The following is a 23,101-nucleotide window of genomic DNA, read 5'->3' as shown; positions in this document are numbered from 1 at the left end:
GCAGTTATGGGTAGTGTTTGTAGGTGTAATTTTGAAGACTAAAGAAAAGGTTAAGAAAAAGAATCAACACTTTTCAGATTTCTTGAGCTATATCTGTTACATTCTTTTGCCTTTTTTTTTCACAGAAATGTATTTCTGACACATAGATAGAGGCCTGTGTATCAGTTTTGAAAGCCTGTTTTATAATTCATTCTATTCCACAACAGGAAATGAAACAGTAGCTGTTCTGACAAAACGATTTATCCGAATATCATTATTAGGGATATGTCTGACAAAGCACTGTGTTTTCAAGAAAGAGCAGAGTAAGTAAAAGAAACATCTAACCAACAAGGGGCTTGACAGCATATGAAGTACCAAAGTGAAAATGCAAGCAGAAAATAAAGTTTGCCAAATAAAAGCTCTTTATAGTACATTTTCTGCTCCCCCGCACCTTACTACACAGCAATAGCAGTTAACACAGAATTCATGAGCCAAATATCAACCAGATAACCCAGGGCCAAAGCAGCAGCAAGTAGAATATACACTTGTGGAAGGAAAAGTACAAAAACCCAGAGATGCTCAAATAAAGACTCTCCAAGAACAAGAGGACTAATATTCCAATGCTTTGTGGGGTCCTCTGTGGACCTCAGGTACAAAGTTGCACACTGCTGGCCACGTCTCTTGAATACTGAGAGGACAGTCAAGAAAAGAGGTAGTAAACACACAGAAATTCTACTGAAAGGACTAGAAAAACCTGACTATATCAAATTCAAAATTTATAAGAAGGTGACCAATAAGGGTATATCTGCTTGACTGATTAACGATGGGACAGGCAAAAGGGACAATACTGTGATATTTATACACTGCTTCAGGCAAAATGGGAGTATTTAAAGACGTATTCAGTTGTGTTCCTTCACATCCCAGTGAATTAATCCTTATGGTATTAAGCTATAGTCTTTCTCCTACTTCCCCACACATGCATTTCTTCTTAGGAGATGCCCTCCATTTTCTCCATGTGGGGGACAACATTTGGAGAAGGGAGGAAGAGGACCTTATGATACTGGGCAATGGATAAAGCAGCAGGGAAAGAGTAAGCAAACCAACCTTAGTAGCTTCCATAATAATTTTATTGATTTTCTCTTTATCCAAACCTTGCATTCCAGCTTTGTTATCATTGAGGCCCATTCTGAGTAGAACTCCATCATTGCAAGAGCTATTGCGAGCTTTTTTCGTGTCATCCATAGTAATTGCTGAAAACAAGTCCCTCTTTTAAGACTTAATACCTGGAATGGGAGGGAGGGAGAATAAAAAAAAAATAAAATGAAATCATACATTTGTTTCCAAGTTCCAGATAAACAATAGAAAAAAAAAAAACCTTATGGAATCAATTTGGATTATTTATTGAATAAGTATTTTATACTTTCAGACGATAACACACTGTAGTCCTGTAAAGTGGTTGACCTGTTACTCTCAGTATATAAAACCACTTGTAACTCTGTCAGTGTTTGCACAACTTTATTTTTAATATTAAGCTAGAAATGCACTTTTTTGAAAGCTCCCTTACAGAAATAACTGAGCACCAACTTCTTCTGGCAAAGGCCAGTACCTACACATGTACATGAGTTTTATGGCTGTATATTATGGTGGATGACAAAACAATACTGCCTTAAACATGAAATACTGCTCACTAGATTATTACATTAAAAGAAACTGAACGATTCTTAAATTGCAGAAGACCATTGTTCATTCAGTCCTCATTCCTGCTTGAGACAGGCCATAGTCTCTTTCCCAGTAATTTCTAGCTCAAATTCAAAACTTTGATGTTAAGAATCTCTTATTTTAGAAACAGATGGCTTCAATTAAAAGTTCTGAATGAAATACTATTGTTTAATCCAGCGTAAGATTAATGCATTCTTTTTTCCATTAATGATATCCAACTAATGTAACTTACCAAGCCTCTATTACTCAATGACTGTCATCAGTAAGTTCTTATAAATGCAGGTACTTCTGATATGGGAACTTCTGACATATATCCTTGTTGCTTACGAAAATCAATAGCTAAATCCTTTGATTTAAATATACGGTAAACTGTCTAGTGACTAAATTGATTAAAATAAAAAACAAAACCCAAAAACCTAAATTAAGCTAACTTTACCCTTTATGGAATGAACCTGTGGTCTTATTTTTGCCAGATTAAAACAAGCAGAAAATGTGATACTGGCACAAATTACTTAACATGTATTTGTTACTGGGAAAGCATATAGAAAGAATTTCTTCCTATCCCAAGTCGCTGACTCATAAACTATTTCAGCTTTACTGTCATGCAGGAAGCACATCCACCCCTAAACTTTCCCTTCACTACTCCCCGTGACCGGAGCACTCCCTGCTGGAAGAGACAGCCTTCCAGGTACACGCAGCAGCTCTATTAAACAACCACAAATTACATAAACCTGAGACTGTAACATTACATAAACCTGAGACTGTAACATCTTTTTCTTTAAATGCCACTTTCCCACTCCAGGAATTAAATGGGCCTCATTAGCAACCAAACTGGAGGTCAATATCTATTTTTGCATTTAGAGATGATTTTTGCTATTGAAGTACATGGGTGACTTTTTAAAATTAATGGCAATTATATTTTCCTGAAGATCGTATCCTGAAACATACTACCCAACTGAAGTCAAGATATTAAAGAAACCCATCTTCAAAAAACATTCTAACAAAAAAATCCCAACCTTAATCATATTCTATTAATTCAGATAATTTATGATGACTTCTGAAGATGCAAGATCGTGTGTGTTTATCTCCCGCTTGTATTTCAAAGAACAGAAGGTGATGTAAAGACCAGAACTCCTCTTGATCCTTTAGCAGCACTTAAGCTCCTATAATGGCAATTAGAAAAGGGAATGGCTTCATAGCTTTTACATATACCTATAAAGTAAAACCATGATGACAAATGTTTTCATGATTTTTTTCACTTACAGTAGGAGAATCTCTTACAGTTAACATACACGTTTACCAGAACTTGAATCAAATGAAGCAGCATGGCATACCAAGTTTCATCTCAAGCTCATAAGCACCCCCGTATCAATTAAGCCCACAATAATTCCATTGTTACTGGCAGCATCTGGTAAATAATGGGCACAATTCCCAAGAAGTAATTTACTCAGGGTAAATGCCCCCCCAGGATCTCCCTAGTTCTTTTATCACTCTTTCCCTTCAAGAAGCTTGAATGAACACAAGACTGCTTCCATTTCCTATTCCAATGTTCACAACATTTTTTAGGCACATCTTGAGCGTGTCCTTATCTCTAGCATACACAAATCTTTCCCCCTCCTTATTCAGATCATTCTTAAAGGCTCAGTTTTATAGCAGAGGCTTTAAACACTATTTCATGTCAGTCAAAAACCTTCTCTATCACACTGTTACACATTGAGCAAGAAAAAAATTTACCATGATGATAACCAGTGATGAAAAAAATAATTGTTTTTAAAAATTCTCACAAATGGTGGTCTCCTAATGGATTTTATCTTTCCAGCTTCCTGTGTGGAACAAAATATGTTGCTAGTACCAGCTGATAAAGTGTATATCACTGTCAGATAAAACCAGTGGATCATCTGCCATACACAAAATAGAAATGGAAATATTCAAAGGAAATTAAGGAGAAGCACAGTTTGAAACACAATGCAAAAGGTGAACCAAAATGTCAGTGTAGAAACTCGTAAGGACTTAAAGTAGTAACATTTTAATGGAAAACAGACCTAGAGAAAACACCTAGCTTGTGGTGACACAATCTTACAAAATTTTTGCTGTAACAACTTGGAAAAAGTGGGTAAAGTTTTATAGTCTAATGAAGCACTAACTCAGAACAGTCCAGACAAAGAGTGACATATTTTTGGCATGCAGTCATCTCAAGAAGATGCTATAAGACTGAGCTGTTTCCTCCAACAGAACATGTTACATCTCTCTCAGCATCACACTGAGTAAGTAGGGTGTGAAATCAGAGAAGTCTGTGAAGTTAGGCTACAATTAAATACTAACCTATTATTTCTCTGACTTGGGAACGGGGGGAGGGTAGCAGGAGAATCATCTATAAGTGGAGGAGGTAACTTTCAAGTTGCTACCGGAAGGACTTCTAAAGTTAAAGACAAAGACTTTGGCAGTGGATACCAACAGTTACAGCAAACCAAAAATGCGGACAGTAAACACAAAATAGCATTACTGAGTGGGAAGCTTTGTTACTAACCTGGGATGCTTACAAGTGGATAAAGACCACTTACAAAACCACAATCAAGCTCTTCTAGGAGCAGGCACAGAAACTCAACTGAACCAATCAGACAGAGTTATGTAGTATGAAAGTATTAAGAGACTGAAACTGCAAAAGTCAGAGCATCAATTTAATTCCGAGTGCCCCTGCCTTTATTCAGATTTAGCATATTTTGGGCAGTCAACTGTCCAAATTATGCTAAATCTGAATAAAGGTAGAGGCACTTGACTTAAGTGATTTAAGGAAATGGCTTGTATCTGATTCTGTGCCACTCTTCCACCCTGTCTTCAGTAAAAATCCTCCAATTCCAGCAACAGAAACCCTGTATGTTGTGTGAAAATCTGCTTTCCTATTATTATTTTCATGTAATAAAGGAATACATAAGATAAAAAGTATTTCTAATACTCAGCTCAGTGGACACAGTGTTATTATGCAGGTTATTAGCAGGTTATTAACACCTGCAAAGTATGTTAACAGTCTGTCTTTTATTGATAGCATTAGCAATTTATTACAAAGATATATCCGGACTGAAAAATGACACCAGTGTGGAAAAGCTTGAATAATTATTTATTTACATGCTGATTCATTATTTGATGCATGCAAACTGTGTACCAGTCCTCAAAGAAAACTGAATTCTGACATCTTTGCTATCACAGGTGCTCATGCCAATAGTGAGACGCAAAGAAGTTACTAAAATACACAACTGCCAGCTTCCCCCAGAGCTCAAAAGCTAAACATAGGAATCAAGACATATTACAGATGAAAAAGACCATATTTTGCATCCCAATTGCCCTGAGTATAACTTCACAATGGGGGGAAAAAAAAAAAGTTGCAAATAGAAACACAATTATTTAAAACTCCTCTCTATATGATTTTTAACTGTTATTCTTTGGATGGCTAAAACAATGATTCAAGTTAAATAGTTTCTTTAATTTCTGCAAAACTCACAAAAGCCTTCAATAACACTTGACATCAAAATCTGACACCTCATTTATTATGGTATGAGCTCAAAATGAACTTTGCATTTTCCCTCAACTAAAATGTTTCAGAAGTTCCTTTATTTAAATTTTTCTATTCTTACTTTAGTAATAACGAAACAAAATTAGAAAAGCTAACTTCACATATGAATGCAAAGAACAGATGAAGGCACAGCTTCAGGAATCCTGTCATCACACAGACTGCATCAGAAAAAAAACCCAGTATTATTCCTAATTTAAATTACAAGATCAAGATGTTAATAGGAGTTCTGTAAAAGTAGAAAGTAGAATAAACAAAGTTAGAACTTTAATTCATCCAGTTTTGACCACAAAGGATCACTTCTCAGGCTTTTGTCTAAAATCAAGTGTGCTGTAGTATGGATCACCCTGTGTTCAAAAGATAAATGCCTCTGACTTAGTACAGTACCAAAAACATCAAAGAGAAGAAAGAGACAAGGGAAAAAAAAACCCAAGCAAACAACCTTCCAAATATGAATATGTATACACATGAAATCCTTGGTCTTTTCTTATGAAAACTTTACACATGACCCATTATCAAATAATACTGAAGTTAGGAGCACTCAGTGCAAGTGTGGGATGGAAATATCACTTCTGTAAAACAATTAAAATAATTCCATTCATGTAGAAGATGGTTGTGAATATGAAACTCCTAGAACACTTCATAAGTGTTCATAAACTCCTTATGAGTCAAAAATAAAACACCCAGCTTCAACACATCTTCAGTAGTTCAGTAGTTTATGAGGCAGATTCTGCAAAAACTACAGCTGTCATCAAACTTTGCAGGGCCACCACCTCAACACAGTACACACTTAAGCCAACCAAAAACCTTGTAAGCCAAGACAAGCAACAAGAACAAAAATAAGCACGGTAACTGTGTTTCCCTGGTGAGAATGCTACAAAAAAGTCACCAATAACTATTCTTTGCAGTCACTTTCTTTTATACTGAGATGGAATTAAGCTGTTGTAAGCAGCTTCTTCTACCAAGAAATATAAACACATGAGCAGTGACCCTTCCAGACCCTAGACAGGACAGTTCATACTCCCCTACTTGCATAAACTTCCATTTATATAAATGTAAAATACAAAATACACCCCAAGGATGACATGTTGAATGTTATACATGTACTGAATCAGAGAAGAAATCAAGTAATTGAAAAAAAAAAACCCAACCAACATCAGAAAAAAAAAAACAACAAAACTCCATAAACACCAAAACTTTTTTTTTTTTTTAAAAAAAGCACCTCCCAAAACCCTAAGAAAATTGTTTTGACAAGATACATGGAAAGCTGATAAACTCTACTGTAAGTGAATGAAGATAGTCTTGAACAGAAATGAAAATCATTTGTACCAAAACCTATACCACACAATTAATCATGAAATAATTTATCTATTTCATTACTTTTTACCAAGCATTGAGAAATACTTCAAGAATAAAGAACCGAAGACTGAACAAACAAGCCAAGCAGACTGTTCCAAGAGTAACTCTTAATCCCAACTTTTCAAATATTTCTCTTGTGCTGGAAATTATTAGAACTGGAAAGCACATCACAGGCTACCTAGAACCAAAGCCTCTGGGTACTACTGAAACAGTAAGTAATAAATACAAGAGACCATATGAGATCTTCCTAATAAGGCCAGAATTCATCTAAATCAACATTTTAATGAACACCACTTTGGTTTTGCTCCAATTGCTAATTAAGATTGAACTGGCGTCCATGTAGCTACACTTCTTACTCCACTCACTGCACAGAAGTATCTTCATGTAGGCCATGCATGCAACTCAGAAGAGTCACCTCTGTGAAAGAACTAAAACCTAGCTAACACACTTTAGTATAAAAATTCATGTACCAATAGTCAGGCCATTTGATCAATGCATTTTCCACAAATGCACTGCTTTATTTCTTAAAACAAGAAAATCATATCTTCAACAAACTAGGAAAATTCAACTCAGCTAGAATATTTTTAACACTTCTGATATTTAAAAGGTTACACTACAAACTGCAGTAGTGCACTTAATTCCATACTACTTAATTTATCCATTACTTGGAAAACGCTTTATCCCAAAACAGTAACATTACATACTTTCTGAGAGGAAGTGCACTTGTCTTTTCTGAAAGCTAATTTGGCAAGGGAACATTCCTTAAGTCTTATTTCTTTGTAAAAACATGCTCCTCTGATAATGATTTATGTATATCAGCTGCTCTCAAGTCTCTCCTTCTCAGCAGCATAAACTACCAACAAACGTGCAAGTAAGCACATCAGATAGTCCTGAACTATCTGCTCGATTCTTTTCAGCCACAGGGGAGTGGATATTTACTACAGCCCTGGTTTCCAAATAGCGCGGAGGACTCCTGTCAGTTTTAATTCTGTACTGATTTACAAGAAATAAACTGGTAAGAGGAACTGCGTGTTACTAGCATCTACTATGCACAGTGTTAACTGCCTAGGCTGCCTACTAGTGCATTCAAAACTGCTACTGTTTCACTATTCTATCTCTCAAAATAAAATAAAATCTAGTTTCCTAGAAAACAATCTTCTAAGAAACTTCTGGTGTTACAAATGTAGTAAGCCAAGGTACACAATAAATTAATACTGAATGGAAAACAGGGTGAGGATTCACAGAAGGAAAAGTTTCAAGTTCAAGCTGACACAGCCGAATACGACTGTTTTTCGAGTAGCAGCTGACTCAGGTTTTTACAAAAACATAGATCCCACACAAGTACCTAGAATTAGACTTCAAAAAATCACAACCCTAGAATTGTCTTTTCTGACCTCACTGGCTTTCAGATACACCGAATTACAGACAATTCAATCCTTTTAAAAAGTAATTCATACTGCAAAGTGAACAGATAATAGAGACTGCTTGACATTGTCCAAAATGTTACATCAAAATATGTATTTTATACCATTCAAACTGAATAATTCTTTGCTTATGTGAAGAGCAACACAAATGAAAGAAGTATCCATTACCAATTTTCTGTAGGCAAGAGGCAGCGCAATTCTGCTCCAAATCCTGATTTCAGCTTCCGTCTAAAATGTCTTTGTCTTTTAAAACTTCAAAGTCAATCCAAAGGGGAAAGTACTCTGGTATCTTCTGTCTATATTCAGCATCTTACAAGAACTTTTAACCTGGAAGACTTACCTCAAGTTTCTAAGCAAGTTTTCCTAGTAATTCCAGATTACTGAAAACATGTTTTAGCAGCTTAATCCATAAAGAAAATAAGGAACTGAACAATTACTAACAACATTCATCAGTAAATAGTTATCTGCAACGTTATTTTTAAAGATACGTGCTTATTGCCAATGTATCAATAAGCAGTAGTAATATTCTGGCTTGGGACTTTGTCTTTTGGGGGGATTTTTTTTTTTTTTTTTCTTGGAAGAAAAACCCTAATACAGCAATTCTCAAAGACACTTTTTGCCTTTTGAAAGACAAAATTTGTGGGGAAAAAGTCTGAATGATTTGTATCTCAGAACTTCCACTATCAGGCAATATGCCATGACATAAAAGAAAGCTCCTTCATTTTCTTAGGAAAAAGAGTCTGTAACCACAAACATATCCAGAAGCATGAACATACTGGAAAATGTGTTTTAGTAACACAGTGAACACACTAAGCCAGAAGGTACAACATTTGAAATAAGAAGTATAATAAGGATGATGAAAAAAAATAGGTATTTAAAAAGCTAACTGCAAAAGCCACCAAAAAAATCCCCATCTTTGTATTTGTCATGGTTTAAATCCAGTTAGGTAACTCGTTCACTCACTGTCCCCCTTCTTTCCCTCCCCCTACTCCCAGAGGGAGTGAGAGGAGAATCGAAAAGAATGCAACTCCCACGGGTTGAGATAAGAACAGTTTAGTAACTAAGGTATAACACAAATCACTACTGCTACCACCAATAATAATAATGATAAAGGAAATAACAAGGGAAGAGAATACAACACCTCACCACCAACTGACTGATAACTTGTCCCCCAAGCCCGACCAAGCACCGACCCATACCTCCTCCAACCCTGCCATCTCCCAGCCCTTCCGGCTAACTCCCAGTTACATCCTGGGCATGACGTGCTGTGGTATGGAATAGCTCTTTGGTCAGTTTGGGTCAGGTGTCCTGTCTCTGCTTCCTCTCCTCCCTGGCAGAGCATGAGGCTCACAAAGTCCTTGGCCAAACCAAAACATCCTTGTTATCAGCTCTGTTCCCGAGCTAAAAGTCAAAACACTGCACTGCACCAGCTACCAAGAAGGAGAAAAATAACTGCTACTGCTGAACCCAGGACAGTATTACAAGTAGTGTATCAGCAATACAGAACAACACTATCTGTTCTACTATTCTAACAAAATTGATGACTATTTTAATGCAGTAATTTGTAAACTTCGTGCAATCTCTAAGACACCAGAAGAAGTATAGATTGAGTAGAGGGACTTGTGATAAAAGAACAAACCCAGCAATGAAGTGAACTGGAATTAAGCAAATAGTCCTAGGCTGAAAACATGACAGCGCATGGCTATGACTGTCACAGCCAAAAGGATTTGTTCAGACATATCTCTTCACATCCTGCTCTTGATCAGTATAGAGAAGTTCATTCAGAGTGTAATGGGGAAAACACGACCGGCTTTACAGGTGATACTCCTGAATTTTATCAATATACTGCAAAGAACTATAAACTATTCTCATACATATCAATATATACAAAACTGTCACTCTGCTTGCCAAACAAAAGCACGATGTTGCGACAACCACTAAAAAAGTATCTTTCCCGGTTTCCTTCCAAGCAGCTGGTTAATCAAAAACCACTTTTTCAAAAATTTTTTTTTTTTTCTAAAAATAGCACCCACAACTGACTCACAGAAACATTTTTCGGTGCATTCCAGTGATTACACAAATATTAAGACGTCTGTGACTATTCTTTACTTCTAACTGCTTAGGAAAAATGATGCTACTTCATCAGGCACTCTCAGTGCTCCGTTTACTGCAAATATCTTTATACCAGGAACACTGAGCTGATGCTAATATTATCTAACTTTCAGCTGCTATATATAATGCAAATAGCTGTGTCAATGCCAAAAGCTCTTTCAAAACCGATAATGAACCCTCAATGGAAATCGTCAAGCAGCATAACATGGAAAATTGCACAATTATTTGCATAAGGACGAAGTCCGAGAAAATGCAACGCTACAGCATTATTCTTGCGACACAACCAACTGAAGCTTCTACAACAAACGCTACTTAACACGTAAGTTGTAAAGCAACACGTCCAAGTAGCTTTTATATTTTCCTCCTTCTGCAAACATTTCTCTAATCATAAATATCGGGAACTACACGTATCTCAGACTTAAGACTGAAGAAAGAAAAAGAAAAACCGTTTCGCTCCCTAAACTACGAAACGTTGGGCAAAGGAGAGTAAAGACAGCGCTACCTCGCAGCCGAGGCAGGCCGCTGACCGCCCGTTGCCGCTCCGCTCACCACACGCTTTTGGGCACAGAGCCACCCCGCGGGCGGGAAGGAGCGGGCTGCCGATTACTATACCTAACCACGATCGCTGATACCTGCACGACGACGGCCCCAGTCAGCAGCCCCAAGTAGCGCCGCCAACTCCATGCAGTAGACAGATTCGCTCCCGGCGCCACCGTGACCCACCCCGCTCACGCTTCTCCCGAGAGCTGGCAGCGCTTCCCGCCCCTTCCTCCAGCCTCCCCAGCCACCATTTTTGTTAAGGGAAACCCCCAGCCCCACCGGTTTGACGCAAGGAAGAGAAAGCCACCTCTCATGCCAGAAAGCGAGCAGAGCTAGACTCCTCACCTCTCTAAAGAAAGAGCCCTCCCTCACCCCGCAAAAAATCAAGCGAGCATCACCCCAAGCAGCACCACGAAGTCCTCAACTCACCGGAGGCACAGAGGCGACACCCGCCGGTAGCGCCACAGAAACTAGGAACCCAAGATGGCAGCCGCCTGCCGGCTGGAACGAGTCAAGGAGGTGGCCACCTCAGCGGACTACATCTCCCAGCACGTCGTGCTGCACCTGCGAGCGCCAGAAACTACCTTTCCCGAGAGGCAGCGGCGGCGCTGACCGCTGCGTAAGGCAAGACTATTGCTCTAGCCAGACCGGCCGAAGGGATTGGGCGGCGGGCGGGGCGAGCTGGTAAATAGTGGCACCGAGCACCCGCCTCACATGAAATGGCGGCGGCAGGAACGGCGGATGTGTGAGTAGGGCGTGCAGCAGGGGGACACGCGCGCTCGCTCGCTCGCTCGCTCCTCCTCCTCCTCCTCCTCTTCTTCCTCCTCCTCCTCTTCTTCCTCCTCCTCCTCTTCTTCCTCCTCCTCCTCCTCCCCCTCCGCGCCACCTCTATGTTGTGACTCTTTCCGCGGGCAAGGGCTGCAGAGCTACGGTGAGAGGGAAGCCTGAGCCTGCGTGTCTTTGCGCCGGCCGGCCGGTCGGTCGCTGGCAGGGGCGGGCGTGCGACGCTGGTGGCATCGCATACGCGGAGAGGTGCCGCTCAGGTGGAGTCCGCAGCTCCCGTGCCTTCGGCAGGAGGAAGATAAAGCTGCTGTGGGCGGGGGCCGCTTCGGCTCTTTCGTGCTCGGCGGTGGCTGCAGATCGGGTCTCCATGTCGGACAACCAGAGCTGGACAAGTTGTGCCGACAACCAGTCCTCCGGCTCTGAGGAGGACCCTGATACCGAGCTGCAGGTTGAGTTCTGCGGGGTGCTCAGCAAGGTAAGCCGCCTCTCTTCCCCCCCTTCCCCCCCCCCCAGCCGCGGCCTCTCGCTTCCCCTCTCCGCACCCTGGCCCCGCCTCACTTCGTGGCTGGCCGAAGGCTGTCAGCCCCCTCTGCTTGTCTCCTGCCCGCTCTAGAGGATTGGGCCGGGGGGGCTGGCGGAGCAGCCGAATTGCTCCACAGGAGGCGCTGGCATGACTGGGGCAGCCGCCACCTGACATTCGGGAGCCTGCCAGGCAGCCGCTGCGGCGCCCGGCGCCACCCGCCCGTGCCCCCCTCCCTCAGCCGCGGGCGCCGGCACATCCCCGCTGCTGGGTTCCCCGCCTGTGCGCAGCTGCCGCTCGTCCTTCCCCACCCCGGGAGGAAGCTCTGCTTCGGGGGAGCGCCACGGACGCGACTTCATCTCCGCCGGACGGCGGAGGAAGGTGCTGTTTGCCGCCCGGCCCGGAGGTCCCTGCCGCCCCTGCCCGGCGCCCGTTGGCTGCCTGGCGTGAGGTTCCGGAGAGTCGGGCTGGGAGGACGCGGCCGGGGTGCGCCGGGGGAGGGCGTCTTCGCTGCTCCTCGGGCTTCTGGCCGGAGCCGGCTGCGGGCCCGCGTCGCCCTGCTCGCTTTCCAGCAGCTCCCCGAAGGCGCAGCCTGTGGTCGCTTCCCAGGAGCGGTCACCGGCACAGAAATGGCACAGGCTTTACTTCAAGTATCGGAGCACTTGTGCTGCTACCACAAGGGATATAGGAGGTGGGGATGAGCAGAAGGAAAATGGCCCTGAAACTTGTTTCACCTCTTAAAATTAAAAGCAATGTTTTACTTTTTAATCACAGAAAGTAAGAGGACTTGCAAGTATGCATTAGGTTCTACTGGGAAATTTTGGTTTTAGGAGTACTTGAAAGTGCAGTATTAAATTACTAAGTTTGAACGCAGATGTTTTTAATTATTACAGAGTACATTCAGAATAAGGTTGAAATAGCTTTAGCATTAAAGGTTTATGTTTCGATTTTTTTCTCCTGCTCTCGTGATAAGGCTGAACACAAGCCAGCATAGAAGGCACAGGATATAGAGATTGAGAACCGGCCATGGATGCTGAGGAAACAGCTGTAACAGGGCTAGCACTCTGCTTTTTGTGAGGGTCAGTGAACTTCTTTCAGCCTGAAAACGCTTCTAACACCAGAAATGAGAGGGATGGTTAGGAGAAGTGTCTTGGTTTTCATTTGGAAGATCTCATCTTCTAATTGTGAATGGGAGAGAGAGAATGAGGTGGATGTGAGATGTTAGAGCAGTTAAAACATGAGGTTTTAGTTTGCTATATTTTTCTCCAGTTGAAAATTTTTTCTCTGATTAGATTCTTTCATCATTAGAAGGGGTATAATTTGTGGGATGTAACTGATTTTTATGTTGCCAAACTAAATAAAGTCCGGGTGCTGTTTCTTCCTTGCATAGCAGGTGAAGCTGTGGCTCCTGAGATTCTGAAGTTTAGGTATGTGCAAACTTTTTATTTTTCTGGATGATAATGCTGAGTGTAGCTGATGCTGCCTTTACTGTGAGAACATGGGATGTAATCCAAATAGTCAGCTATGGTGGAGCCTGTGAATATATTGAGGGATAAGTTTACCTTTTATTAATTGCTGCCTTGGCAATACTTGGGACAAACTAATTGAAATGGTAACATATCAAACTTTCTAGTAAGAAAATACCTATTTTTAATAACTTGCTGTCTATAATAAAAATCCAGTGCCTGCAGTTCTCTGTGCTTGGTAGTGTATCATTTGTTCTGCCCTTTAGTAAAGAGAAGCTTTGAAAGAAATAGAGTAACATGGTAAGAGAAGCATATTACAAGTACGTCTTGGTGTTTCAGAACTCTAGACTTTTTCCTGTTGTATTTCCTGCTAAAGATTTTAAGGCAGATATGAAGAAAGAATTTTAATGTGGAATAGACTTTCTTGAAGTACAGGAATCTAGCTGTTGGAAAAAAGTGGGAAGTGTTTTGTTTTCCTTTTTGTCAAAATCTTGTGCCTATTCAATACACTTTAAGGAGCGTATTAATTCATGGCACATTTTGATTGCAACAACAAGCGCTGATTGCAACAGCAAATGCAAGATTGACTTCTATATTTATCTCACTTAACTCTGTCAAAGAAGGGAGCATGCTTTCCTCCCTGTCCCTTGCTCTTTTGCCCAATATAACTTTGAACTCTGCCTTTCGCATCTGGGAGGAGTTTGGAATGTGAGAGATGAGGAAGGAGGAAGGCAGGAAATAATAAACCTCCAGGCCTGCTTGTGCTACCGTTCATGTACTGAGCATAGCTGAGGCTTTCTTTAGGAAATACTGAACTTAACAATTTCATGTATTAAGAGATCAAGAAGGGCTTTGTCCTTGACGAACAAATCAGTGTCTCACCTATGCTTGAAAATTGGTAGGAGTTTCTCATTTATAGAATTTGTTTTACTTAGACCTGTTGTTATTACTAGAGTTGATATGTAGTTATGGGACATATATTAACTAGTATGTGCAATATAATGTGGACATAAGGCTGTTAGTCTTATTTCTTTTCTCCATTTATGTATTATTATATATATTACAAAATGGTGAATAATGGTTAGATTTAAATGCTAAAAAGAGCTTATTTCTCAGAGCTTTTGGTAAAAGAACATTAGTTATGATTAAAGAAATGCTTGTGTGATAAAATTAATTTTTGTGCTTTTGTTTCTTTTTTTTTATCTAATTTATATTTTTTGCACTGTGATTGACGGTCAAGCACCAGTGTATAATTGGAGTTACAGAACAGGCCTAATACTCTGTCAGTGTTGTTTGATTCTGCAGAGTGCAGTTGGGAAGATCTTGCAAATATAAGATCAATAACCACAACTTTAGGTTACTCCTTACTATTATCTTTGTAGGGTGAATCCAGGACTTGTTCCTGGAATATTTATTTTATTCAATGTGTGAATGTGAAGTCCTTAAAAAAAATCTGAATAGTGGAAGGATGATTGGAATGTCTGCTGATAGGCTGTTATCATCTTACTGAGAAAATGGTTAGGAATTAAAACCTAAAGCACTGTCTATGGGGAATATTAAACTGATAAAGAACTGATTACTCCAGTCACTCCAATAGTTATCTACTATACTGTTGGATAATAGAATGTTTGTATTCATATGAAAAGAACAAAATACCTAAGTAAAATTTTTTTTGTAGAAATTAACTTTTATATAAAATAAGTCAATAAAATGATTTCACTTAAGTTTGGCTTTAGGTCTAACTTCAGGTTTTAAATTGAGTGGTGAAACTCATCTTTTCCACAGTTTGTATTATCAGTATGTTTATTTCTGTTATTTTAAATGGCCTTGGCAATGCAGTTGTAGTCAAATCATCTGTTATCTTATTTGCTTGAAACAACTTGGTTTTAGTACCATTAGGAGTTCATAAGTTCTGAGAAGAGTAAGGTTCTCAATTGGGAAGAACTTATAAACATAAATTGCATTTTTGTTCTCCTAGTGCTGGAAAGCCTGAGAAACATCAGCCACATTGGTTTGTATTGTTATTTTTCTATTAGCTGATCTTTGGAATTTTTTTTCTTTTTTTTTTTGCAGTGGACCAACTACATTCATGGATGGCAGGATCGATGGGTAGTTCTGAAAAGCAGCACACTCAGTTATTACAAGTCTGAAGACGAAAAGGAGTATGGCTGTAGAGGTTCCATCTGTCTGAGCAAAGCTGTGATTACAGTAAGTGGTGTTTTATTATTGCCATCTTTTCATGTTTTGAGGTGTTACATATTTGTAGGTAATGTCTGGTTAAAGCAAATGTGGGTATGGCAAATTCTATTAGGTCAGCTGTAATGAGAGTTAGTGGTATTGGTGGAACACTGCGAAGCAGGACTAGGAGTTCCCAATAAGAAAATAAGCTGTTCTCATCTGTGGCTTTGGTAAGTACCTTTTAATCTCTCACGTTAGAGGTTTCTGTGGGTAGAGATACAGTTTGCCTCTGAAGGCTGCAAAGTTTTTCCAGGGGTCAGCTTAAGACCCTGCCACAACTTTCCAGAAGATGTCTGTCACAGTCTTTGCACTAGCGAGAGAGGGGAATAGTTCTTTGGCTGTACTTTCTGAACATGACTCTGTAGAACATTTCCAAAAGAAAATGATCTACTACTTGCTTCCTCCTCTGAACAAGTTAATGTGTTGCTGGTTTTGTATAATGCTAAAAGATCCTCTGTTGTGCTAGTAAGAGTAATGAACCTAAATACAGACGAAATCTCCTAAAGATGAATTAGCCTTGAAAGATAAAGAATAAAAACAACCTTCTCTTTGTGGCTTTCAGAATTATGTATTAGTTATGACTAATGTTTGCCAAAAAACATGCTGTAGCTTTTCTGTGTTACTAAACAGCCAGTCCAGCTTTATGAATTAGGGAAAAATAGCTAGACTTCTGTGTAGCACACAAGTTCCTGGAACAGTACTGTGAAATCTTACTGTTTATGTTCACTATACTGTAAGTTTGGTATCAAGATCTCCTTGATCTTGCTGATCCAGACTCAGGCATAGGAACTACCTGTCTGATAACCTGGTGTATTTCAATAAGTTTTCCTTCAGTACAAAGCAGAATATGGGTGGTATGAGATGGAGTTGATTACTGTTATGTTTCCTTATAGGAAAGGGTGATTGGATTTTCACAAAGCTTTCTTTTAGTCAGGTATGCACATTTGATTTCAACAGGCAATGTAATGATCTGTATGTAATTCTACTAGTAGTATGGGATGTTCATGTTTTTTGATGTATAAAGGTGGAAAGCTACTGTCACTGAGTCTTACTGTACTTCCAGCAATGAAGATCAGCCTGATGATAAGTCATAGTATTGAGATATGAGTGTTGTATTCAGACAGCCACAGTTGCTTCTGCTCTTGTTTTATAAGTCCTATCACATTGGGCAGAGATAGGTAACAGACAATTCTACAGGGATATTTTATAAGACATTCATCTTCCCTTTAATGAGAGGAAAATAGCTAAACTAGGCTGTTAGAATAGCTTTCTCAGGTATTTCAAGTATAGAATTATAATGCCATCTGTCCAAAACAGGTAGGTTCCTGTGATGGTAGTCTTTAATTGAATGAAAAAAGTGGGGTTTGGTTGGACTAATTGCCATATTAATCACTGGGACTGTAAAGAACTGAATTTTTTAGAACGGAGGACTAAAGTATGAATCTTGTATAATCGCTGGATTACATCAAGTACTGAACTGTCAAGAACTGGCCAAGCAAATGTAGCTATGGGGGCAGACGATGAAAATCAATACATGATGTTGAGTTGCTTTTAGCCAGATAAGGCAAAACACCTCAAAGGTGTTTGTTTGATTTAGAGCAGAGCGGAGGCTTGAACTCAAGTTAAAAGCTGTGCGGTCTGCTATAGGTGGTCAAGGAATGAAAAGGAATTTTGGGTATTATAAACAGTTTGTATATGTGCAAATTTAAACCTACTAATCTACCCTGGACTTTGTAAATTACTGCTGTAGTTGGTTGTCAATGTCAGGTGGTGTTTATTAAAGATTATTAATGTAAAGGTTTTTAGTTCTTTCATTCCCAAAGTAAAAATTTCAATGGTGACCTTTGTGTATGTGATTAGGAGTTGATGTTGGTAGCATCCCTGTAGTGGTGGATTCATGGGATTCAGCTTTGGATTTGAAAGGTCTAGGGTCTGTCACAAAACTCTCTATAGAACTGGAAGTCCAGCTTCCAGGCAGATTGGCTTTCAGCTTGTACTGTCTTTGCCATGATTGCTGTGTTTGTTCTGATAGTGTTGCTTTTGTACGGAGTGACTTGCACCGACTCGTAGTCACAGTGTGACTTCAGCTGGAAGGGAAATCTTGAGGGCATCTGTTGTGTCTCCCTTCCCCCCATGCCCAGGCATTCTCATGGAAAGGCCAGCACTAATTTAATCCTGGTGGTAGTTTTTATTAATAGATTTTCAATCCTGTTTACAAATTCTTAACAACCAAGTGCTCATATCATGAGTTCTAGGTTTTTTTCCAAAAAGATTTTAGCTGGTCAGGATAGCTTTTCTGCATGGATCCATATGGAGGATCTTGGAAAATGCTTAGAGAAGTCTCATGCTTGATAAATTTTAAGAATGCTTAAAATTAGCCATGTGTAAGCTTTGTAATTATTGTCAATAGAGGTGGTTACCTATACAAGGAAGAGTTCCAAAAGCTTGTATTTGCCATGTTGTTTTATTCCAGTGCTTGATCTTTGTCTTCATTTGTATATTACTGATGTAGTAAAACTTGCTGATTTCTAATTCGGTAGCTTAAGCAAGATGCAGTAAGGGTGAGGCAATGGTTTTCCTTTATTTTGATTATACTGTGATCATGCATACGCATGTCAGTCTTAATGGAGACTTGGTATTGGTTTTTAGTCTTGTGTGGTTTGATTTTTGATTTTTTTTTTTATGAATGCTTTCATTTTATTGTATTGCAAAGAGACATTTAGACGGTTCTGTGGAAGTGTCTGAACAGGGCTGAGCAATAAATTTAGTTTGCATAATGGAGATATTTTCAGTAAACTGATTGGGGGTTGGTGTGAGTTTTGTGGTTTTTTTTTGTGTTAAGCAGAAGTAGTTAGAAAGCACTGTCACTTGATAAGGGCAATAATGATTTTATTAATAAAATATTAATACAAGAGTTGCAAACTGCTCTCCTTCAGAATGGGCTTCTGAAAGGATGGATTTCTTGAGTTTCTGTTGTGAATTCCTGGAGCTCAGGACAGGCAAGAAGATAGAAAACTGAAGCCTGCCTGAGAGAGGGCATAGTGAATTGTCATAGCTTTTCTTTCCTAAATAACAAGTTGTTATTGTGAAGAAATTACTAAATATTCGTGTTATAAATTAGGGCTGATATGAACATGTTAGTTCCAGTTTATGAAAAGAGTAAGAACATTATACACAAAAGAGCTAAACTGGCAGTTTCCAATTCTAAGGTTCTCATCTCCTTACATATAGTCTGAAGAAAGAGTCACAGAATCATAGAATAGTTAGGGTTGGAAAGGAACCTTAAGATCATCTAGTTCCAGCCCCTCTGCCATGGGCAGGGGCACCTCACACTAAACCATGTCACCAAAGGCTCTGTCCAGCCTGGCCTTGAACACTACCAGGGATGGAGCATTCACAGCTTCACTGGGCAACCCATGCCAGTGCCTCATTACCCTAACAGTAAAGAACTTCCTCTTTATATCCAATCTAAACTTCCCCTGCTTAAGTTACCCCTTCTACTATCATTGCAGTCACTGACGAAGAGTCCCTCCCCAGAATCCTTGTAGGCCCCCTTCAGATACTGGAAGGCTGCTATGAGGTCTCCACGCAGCCTTCTTTTCTCCATGCTGAACAGCCCCAACTTTCTCAGCCTGTCTTCATACAGGAGCTGCTCCAGCCCCCTAATGATCCTCGTGGCCCTCCTCTGGACTTTTTCCAACAGGTCCATGTCCTTTTTATGTTGAGGACACCAGAACTGCACACAATACTCCAAGTGAGGTCTAATGAGAGCAGAGTAGAGGGGCAGGATCACCTCCCTCAACCTGGTGGTCACGCTCCTTTTGATGCAGCCCAGGATATGGTTGGCTTTCTGGGCTGTGAGCGCACACTGCAGCCGGCTCATGTTAAGTTTCTCATTGACCAGCACCCCCAAATCCTTCTCCGCAGGGCTGCTCTGAATCTCTTCTCTGCCCAACCTGTAGCTGTGCCTGGGATTGCTCCGACCCAGGTGTAGGACCTTGCACTTGGCATGGTTAAACTTCGTAAGGCTGGCATCAGCCCACCTCACAAGCATGTCGAGGTCCCTCTGGATGGCATTCCTTCCCTCCATTGTATCAACCAGACCACGCAGCTTGGTGTCACTGGCAAACTTGCTGAGGGCGCACTCAATCCCACTGTCCATGTCAGTGACGAAGATGTTGAACAAGACTGGTCCCAACACTGATCCCTGAGGGACACCACTCGTTACTGGTCTCCAGCTGGACATTGAGCTGTTGACCGCAACTCTTTGCGTGCGGCAAAAATCTGGGTATTAAAGTCATTTGTTTTCAGTAGGCAGTTGAGAATAGCATGTGTTGAGATGTGTATACATGTAGACCAATACAGCTTGACTCAGTACTACATAGTAATTCCACATTATGATCAGGGAAATAGCTGGATAAAATATTAACAAACAAATTGGGTACTGTAAGACTCTCCTGCATAGTTGATTCCTTGGAGAAATCTGAAAATTTATAGTCACTCCTGCATCTGAATGTCTGCAATCAGTGCTGGAAACCCAATGGACTAGGTTTGTTCTTCAGAAATATAGGCTTCAAATTTGAAATATGATTTCACTGCTCAAGTAACATATACAATATATGCATTAAAAGGCTATTTTCCAATGAGAGGGTTTCCTTGCAATGGTTTAAACCAAGCTAATTTTAAAGTTTGCAAAGCATGCTAATGGGCTAATATTAAATTTTACTTAACATGCTTCTGCTTTCCTGGGTGCAGTGGGCCTCTATTGTAGGTAGGTTTGAGAAAGTTAAGATTCTTTTTTAAAAGAAAAAGCAATGTTGAAAGGCATTTTGAAAAGAACATGTCCAAAGACCTGAAGTAAAATATTTTGATAATAGCAGAGAGTTTAATAGTCTTTCATATTTTTAAGCCTGTTTTCTTGAAGATTTTTCTACATGCCATTGTGAGAGTTTTCTGTATGTAGTCATGAGAAGAAGATTAGATGTCCCATGTTTTGCCACATAAAAAGATCATTACTGTTTCAGTGGTCCTAAAGCTGTCTTGTTTACATGCTTATTTGAAATAAGGTTTTCCTATATTCTGGGTTCTTACTGCTTAAGAATAGCCGCAAGGAAATGTAAGACATCCTAGTCCAGTGTTTCTATCAGGTTTTGTCTAGATTTTTTTAATTCCAAAAGGGAAACCAGAATTTTGTGTTGTGAATTTTGTCAGACCCTAATTTTCCAGCTTTGTGTATCTACTTGGATGTGGATGGCAACTAGGGATAAGTGATGTATCAAAAAATAAAGTGAATTAGAACTGGCAAGGTCCCCTGGGTTTTTAGAACTTTTTTAAATAAAATGTATTATAAACATGAAACACAGTGCTTTCTCTAAGTTATTCCACCCTGAGAGTTAGATCTGGAATAGTTAATGTTAAAACAAAAAACTTGCAAAATTAAAGCAATGTCTTTGTTCAGTAACTTTAATGTATGTACTTCTAAAGCCAAGTGTATTAAAAAATAGAGACGGAAGGCTCTTGATGGACTTCTGTAGTTTTACTGGACATATCTGGCAAGGGTGGGGTGTGACGGGAGGCCACATTGTTCTGCCCTGGGCAGGTTGGTTCCAGCTGGCTCCAGGGCACCGCAGGTGGTGAGACTGCCAGGTAAACATAGTTAAAGTGCAAAAATGCTTCAGTGGTATCTGAGAGAGGAGTAGGGGGGAAGGTGAGAGAAAAAGTCCTGCAAGCACTTAGGTGAGAGCAGAAGGGGGAAGGAGGTGCCACAGGCAGTGAGCAGATATCCCCCACAGCCTGTGGGTACAGCACAGTGCAGCAGCCATTGCCATGCATCCTGTGTAGAGGGCCAGATCAGATGTCCATGCTGTGGCCTGTGGAGGACCCTATCATAGCAGCTGAATATGCCCTGAAGAAGGCTGCAGACTGAGGAGAGTTCATGCTGGAGCAGGTTTATCCTGAAGGACTGCCGTCATGGAGAAGTGCTGTGCAGGAGCAGGGGAGGAATGTGAGGAAGAAGCAGCAGAGATAAAGCACTATAAACTGACCGCAGCCCTCATTTCTCATGCCCCTCTGGATGTTTTCAGTTTTGTCTTTGTTTCTCAGCATTCTACTGTAATTAGCAATGAATTAAATTAATTTTCACCAGGTCGAGTCTCTTTTGCCCATGGTGGCTGTATGTAAGTTATCTCCCTATCTTTATCTTTACCCATGAACTTTTCATCGTAATCTTCTCCTGTACAGCTGAGATAAAGGAGTGCGAGAGCAGCTGGATGCAGATCTGGCAGCCAGCTAGGGTCAAACCACCACAGTAATCTAGCTTGTGATTAATGTGTATGTTTGAAAGAACAAGAAGGGACAAGGATTGTTCCTAAGAAGGAGGCTTCTGCTGTGTGTACTCGAATTCTGGAAAAGGAAGAAATCTGTAAAGGAAAGTACTGCGATAATGCTAATTCAAGGGAAAGAATGTTAAGGAAGGATACAAGGAGGAAAAGACTATTGGGAATTGCAGTGTTTAGGCTGTATTTTGAAAAATGAGCTGATCTGTAGGTTTTGCTTTGTGGTATGCTCTGAGCATTATTTTTTTTTTGTGGAGGAAGTGGGACTTTGTTCAGGTACAGTGTAGTTGGAGGATTTCATGAAGTTGCACAATGGTGCAGAAGGGACACTTTTGCATGAATTCCATGGAGATAGTGGAAAATCCACAAATTAGAGGATTGTACTTTGCATTGTAGGAAACTGCCACCATTCATGTTGGAAAAGATTGTGTATTCAGCTCTGTTGAGCTGATGAACACTGTCTCATTTTCCAGTGTATAACTTTCCATGTCCACTTTTATAAGAGGCATTTAAGTTGCAATTGGTGGAGAGTGATAACTTTAAAAGATTTTTCAGGCTTGTGTTTGTGAAGGATGTTTGCAGATACTCATCGGAGTGACGTTCAGGTACTGTCCCATCAGATTTGACTTGAGGGTGATTTCTTTCTATACACATCCTACTTGAAAAAAACCCAACAACAAACCCAAAACAAAACCAAAACCCACCAACCAAGCAAAAAAACCCACCAAAAAAAAACCCCAACCTCAAAACCACTTGTAAGCATGGGTTACAGCATTTGCAGCAGTGGAATATATGCAAAACAAACACTTTGCATTTGTATAGAAAGAACAATCTCAAGTCAGTTTTACTTATATAAGGCATTTCTCTTTGTGTGTGTTTTGTGATTTTTTTTTTAAGCTGAGAATTAGCATTTTTAATAGCTGTAGATATTCTGGTGTAAGGCATATAAGTTTTGGCTATTTTTAAGAAAAACTTTCAGTTGTATTACAAAAACTTGAATGCATTTTCTTGGTTTTTAGTTGGTACCTTTTGACTGACACCATCTTTAAGCCTACCTGGAA

The 23,101-nt window shown here is 40.0% G+C and overlaps 2 protein-coding genes across 7 annotated transcripts in view; one reads left to right on the top strand and one right to left on the bottom strand.

Annotated features, from left to right (window-relative positions):
• The window catches only part of POLK (DNA polymerase kappa), a 36,946-nt gene extending 25,661 nt beyond the window's left edge, over window positions 1-11,285 (bottom strand). Inside the window, exons 1-2 of one of the 5 annotated variants that reach the window (XM_061475839.1) lie at window positions 11,128-11,285; window positions 1,084-1,262 (exon numbers count right to left, since the gene is read on the bottom strand). In XM_061475839.1, the coding sequence (XP_061331823.1) occupies window positions 1,084-1,221 (138 nt within the window). In that variant the 5' untranslated portion in view covers window positions 1,222-1,262; window positions 11,128-11,285. Of the gene's footprint in view, window positions 1-1,083; window positions 1,263-1,930; window positions 2,036-11,127 lie in introns of those variants that run through there. The other 4 variants (XM_061475838.1, XM_061475835.1, XM_061475837.1 and 1 more) reach the window with 4 other exon arrangements.
• A 269-nt stretch (window positions 11,286-11,554) lies between these two features.
• CERT1 (ceramide transporter 1) overlaps window positions 11,555-23,101 on the top strand; it is a 71,035-nt gene continuing 59,488 nt past the window's right edge. For both annotated transcript variants that reach the window (XM_061475832.1, XM_061475831.1), the window contains exons 1-2: window positions 11,555-11,956; window positions 15,541-15,675. In XM_061475832.1, the coding sequence (XP_061331816.1) occupies window positions 11,849-11,956; window positions 15,541-15,675 (243 nt within the window). In that variant the 5' untranslated portion in view covers window positions 11,555-11,848. The remainder of the gene's footprint in view (window positions 11,957-15,540; window positions 15,676-23,101) is intronic.

Source organism: Pezoporus flaviventris, unplaced genomic scaffold (genome assembly GCF_033815535.1).
Source record: "Pezoporus flaviventris isolate CSIRO_AGI_PZ_B2104156 unplaced genomic scaffold, CSIRO_AGI_Pfla_v1 ptg000090l, whole genome shotgun sequence".
Classification (NCBI taxonomy): Eukaryota; Metazoa; Chordata; class Aves; order Psittaciformes; family Psittacidae; genus Pezoporus; species Pezoporus flaviventris.
Note: the sequence above shows the minus strand (reverse complement) of the source record. Positions and strands in the feature narration are given on the sequence as shown.